Source organism: Plecotus auritus (genome assembly GCF_963455305.1).
Source record: "Plecotus auritus genome assembly, chromosome: 4".
Taxonomy (NCBI): Eukaryota; Metazoa; Chordata; class Mammalia; order Chiroptera; family Vespertilionidae; genus Plecotus; species Plecotus auritus.
The window spans coordinates 179,922,950-179,927,999 of record NC_137775.1 but is presented as its reverse complement, the minus strand read 5'-3'; the positions used below and the strand labels follow the sequence as shown (position 1 = coordinate 179,927,999).

The 5,050-nt window shown below is 37.9% G+C and overlaps 1 protein-coding gene across 1 annotated transcript; it reads left to right on the top strand.

The window, feature by feature from the left end:
* Positions 1-947: 947 nt before the first annotated feature.
* NPVF (neuropeptide VF precursor) lies at positions 948-2,873 on the top strand (the record flags this gene model as incomplete). The annotated part of the gene is given in 6 exon segments (XM_080665216.1): positions 948-1,026; positions 1,029-1,084; positions 1,219-1,279; positions 2,578-2,736; positions 2,739-2,760; positions 2,762-2,873. Coding segments are annotated over 6 exon segments (489 nt in total).
* Positions 2,874-5,050: the final 2,177 nt, after the last annotated feature.

Below are 5,050 nucleotides of genomic sequence, written 5' to 3'. Positions count from 1 at the left end.
TTTCTTATGCCATGATGTCTGTATGCCTGTGGCAATGTGAGATTCCTTAAATAATATGGGCCAGGAGAATCACAAAATCAGCATGTGTGTGACTTACCAAACCGCTGCTGGGGTCCTTAAGGACTTTGAGGAAGAAGGTAGGATGCTGCATCTCATAAAAATAAAATCCCGATGATTTATACAGTTTTGCCAAATAAGGCCCACAGGGCAAATACAAAAGGCCTTGAACTGCCTCCAGCTTCTCCCGAGACAGCCAGTTTGTCAAAATGCCTATCACATGGTCTTATGCACACCCTTCACGCTGCAGCTGACATTTACTCCAGAGCGTTTTAATAACCAACCAGCATTTTGCAAAAAGTTAATTAATGACATTTTATTTGGGTATTATGTGACTTAGAATTATTTTCACATTCTTTTTTTATCCCTTCACCTTTTTCACCCAGCCCCTATTTTCACATTCTTAATTTTGTTTGACATTTTGAAAATAGTATGCCTAATTCTTTTGTGTGGATAAAAAAAATTTTTAATGTGGCTAGCGTGTATTCAATATTATTTTTTCCTTCTCCCAGGAATTGATGCAAACACCAATATATTTTTTGTTAGAGCTCAGAGAAATAAAGCATTCTGTTTGTTCAGAATCTTAATTACTATGGCCCCAAACTTACCTTATTAGAAGCTCCTTTTTAATGAGGAAAATTATTTTCAAAGTTAATGAATCTGTAAGCAGAAACATTGCTGTCTTCCAGAATAGTTACCCACATTCCTTACATACATATTTTAGTTAAACACTTTAATTAATATTAGTACTTAAAACATGTGGGATTGATTTCCATGGTAAAGCAAACTTTCCTTTGTTTTTAGACAGTATAAAAAGACCACAGTTTCCCTTCTTGTAGACATCAGACATCTTGCTGCACATATAAACTTAATTCTAGATTTAGGACAAAATGGAAGTTATTTCATCAAAACGATTCATTTTATTGACTTTAGCCACTTCAAGCTTGTTAACATCAAACATCTTCATGCAGGTGAATTAATGATGTGCAATGTTCACAGCAAAGAAAATTATGACAAATGTTCTGAAGTAAGCTCTTTAACTCTATCTAACATGACTAGCACTAACTATATATTAGCCCGGAGTAATGGTTTTGTGAAGATTAAGGAAGAGTTCATTTGTGCTTTGCTTTCTGTCAAATTTCAGCATTCCCATGACAACAGATTCCTTACAACTCGGGTTGTTTAACACAACAGCAAACAGCCTGGCTTCTTCGATTACCGTGTAAGGACAGAGCCTGATGCTTAGCAAGGCCAGGGTGCATTAATAATTTTCAGTGGACTCAGAAGTACATAGTTGTGATAAACAGTTGAAATCTGGATACACTTCAGCTGGACATTTGAACTGTCTTCAACTACAAACAAAACAATAAGACATTGATATTTTCTACTTAGCAAATAAAAGTTTGTGGTAAACCTAACTAAAATATTTATCCCTACATGGTGGATTTGCAAGTTATTTTTATTTTCTTCCTTATGCTCTTAGATATTTTCCAAATTTGCTGAAATGAGTATATATTACTTTCTACAATCAGAAAACAATCATTTAAAAATCTTTATATGAACAAACTTTTGTGATTAAATAAATCTAATTATATAGTTGCTGTATTTTAAATGGTTTCTTTAAAGTTGGCATATTACTGGGGCAATAACCCACAGACTAACTGGTGCTTTACTAAAAATGTAATTTATATACTAATAAAAATACAATCCTTGCCGAAACCGGTTTGGGTCAGTGGATAGAGCGTCGGCCTGCGGACTGAAAGGTCCCAGGTTCGATTCTGGTCAAGGGCATGTACCTTGGCTGCCGGCATGTCCCCAGTAGGGGGTGTGCAGGAGGCAGCTGATCGATGTTTCTCTCTCACCCATGTTTCTAACTCTCTATCCCTCTCCCTTCCTCTCTGTAAAAAATCAATAAAATATATTTAAAAAATAAAATAAAATAAAAATACAATCCGTTTCTTGAGAAATGCTTTTAGACTGGAACTCTGAACTTGAACTGGTGGAAGAGCCTCCTCCACCTACACCTTGAAACCCGGCTAGCGTCTCTGTGTCCATGTATCCACCACTGTGGCCTTCATAGAGGGGGAAACAAGAGACATGAAGAGGCAATGGGAGGTTTCTCTAAAATCAAAATATAAAAGTATATGAAATACTCCATAAACAATGTGAATCGAAAGCCTAAAAAGAATAACTGCAGTAAAATAAACATTTGTTTCATTTCAGTGCCTCCTTTTGTTCCTGCTGCTTGAACACATTGCTGTATTCACTCTATATATTAATATTTTATAGTTGTGTTACAATAGTCCAGGGACAGAGAAACCAGATTGCTTTCAGAAACTTAATGCAAATTATTTATTCAATTATTATGTGCATAAAAACACACGCTTTGGTTATAGCTTTAACAGTTCTACAGATTAAAGTCCAGATTTAAGTTCATTTTGGGTTCAACTCTATTGCTCATAACAATAATAAATAATTTTAATTCTCATTTCTAATGATATCGTAGAGGAAACCTTAAAGGGAAAAAGAAAAGAAGTTTCCGTTTTGAAGAATTAAAAGTTTGGGGTCCAAAACACATCATGAAGATGAGCCCACCTGCAGTCAACAAAAACTTGCCCTTGAGACCTGGGAGGCCCATGGAAGAAGAAAGCGCTGGGGCAATGGCCACCCTGCCTCTGAGAATGGAAGAAATATAAAGGAAAGCATCTAATCTGCCACAAAGGTTTGGGAGAACAACAGCCAAAAATGTGACCAAGACACTGAGTGATGTGCTCCAAAGACGCATGCAATCACCATCTGTCAGTGAGTTGCTTTAGGCTATGCCCTGCCAACCCCCAGAAATCCAGAATCCTGATCAAAAACACCCCAGGTAGATACCTGAAAACCCAGGACACTGCATGGGCAGTTATGTACAGCTGGTCCAGAAACTTTACACAGGACTGCATCTTTTCAAGAGAAGTTTCTAAGAAAGTTAAGTTTCAGCTGCCTCTTGCACAACTCCCACTGGTGATGTGCCTGCAACCAAGGTACATGCCCTTGACTGGAATCAAACCCGGGACCCTCCAGTCCGCAGGCCAACGCCCTATCCACTGAGCCAAACCGGTCAGGGCAAGGCAGAGGAGGTTGGCGGGGGGAACTGTAAGAGATCAACCAGAGGACTTGTACACATGCATATAAGCATAACCAATGGATAAAAAACACTGGAGGGGGGGCAGGAAAAGGCATGTACTGGCGGGAAGGGGAGGCCGGGGGAAGGTCAATGGGAAAAAAAAAAAAAAGGAGACATATGTACTACTATTTGTAATACTTCAAACAATTAAAAAAATAATAATTAAATAATAATTAAAAAAATAAAATAAAAAAGAAACATAAAAAAAAAAAAGTTAAGTTTCTTCTAAGGAAGAAGGCAAAGACCCAGGGAAATAAAGACCTGTAAGTTGAAAACTATAGAAGGTCAGGTGTAAACATGACGACGGGTATAAAGTAATGAGATGGCTCCTCCTAAGCCCCATGTGGGCCATATCATTACCCTATAGCCACAAAGATGGCACATGTGGTAACAGATTGGGAATTTAAGCTTACGACATTGTCCAACATTTGACCTAACATAAAAGGTCTCATTTGAGTTTTCTACAAGTACAAAGGATACCCAGTTCTCAAATTCAGAAAGTTATCCTCCTCAACTTTAAATTTCTTTTCTGGATCTCAATTCATAACTAATTTCAGTTATTATAATCATTCTTTTTATTAAGTAATAAGTATTTATTTAGTATATACTATGTACAGATGAGAGTGTAAGGTACTACAAGAGATTAAAAAACAAATAAGCTACCTACTTATTATTTTCTAGTAGAAAGTACATGGAAAAAAATTTTTTTGGATAAAGTAGTACATGACACTTTAGGTAAGACCTGAAGGAGTAAGGTGGCATGCTATAACACCTCATCAGTAAGACCTCAGAACACCACTGGTTTATTTTTTACCATGGTTCTTATCACCACCTAACATTATGTATTTAGGGTCTGTCCCCTTTACTAGAATTTCAGTTCCATAAATCCCACAATTTTTGTCCATTGCCATATCTCCAATGCTTAGAACTGTGTCTCATATGTAGTAAGCCCTCAAGATTTGACAGAATGAATGAAATGATGTGAGAGACACTAATAAATTCCTATGAAGGGTCAACAAAAAGAGAATGTTTCTTCATCTGGGAATCCAGGGATGTTTCATGAGTTGGACTTTGAAGGGTGGCTCTACTGTGAGCAGACCAGTGGGAGGAGAGAGGATACTTTCAGGCAAAGAGAGGGGATAGGAGCAAAGGTATTGAAGCCACGTGAGCCAAGAACATATGGGGTTCAGTTTGGCAAAGCAAAGAGCATGCAAAGAGGAGAGGAAAGAAGGAGAGAAGGATGAGCTAGAAGCAGAGCATGCACTCAGGGCCAGGCAAAGGATTGGGGGTGTTATTCATCAGGCAAAGGAAAACCACTGGTGTTTATGCTGAGGCCCTAAGATATTATACAGAGGAAGAATTTGGCAACTCATCACATGTTGGGAGTGGGGCAGTGATGGGGGAGAGAAGAGTCAATGTTAAGTCCGTGAGTCTGAGTGCCCATTACAAATCACTCCTTTCAAGTGCAACACTATTTACCTCAGGTATAACTAGGCAATGAAGACCACTGCGGGCTTGTATTTTTATACGCTTTTACATGCTATTGTTCTGATGGATGAGAACATTTTGCACTGCTTACATTTTAGGAGACTGGCATTCAAGAAAATAGGTAATGAAGAACTGAAACCAAAAATAAGAAGAAGAAGAAGAGGAAGAAATCTGGAGCTTGTTCCTAAAGACCACGATATAAAGTGGTGGCGTGTAATCTGCAAACAACCCTGTAGTGAAGGCAACCATGAATGAAGGGTCCCTACACTCTTTTAATGGGTTACCATTGGCAGCGATTATTTTCTTGTCAGTACAGCTAGTAACTTGAATGTTATT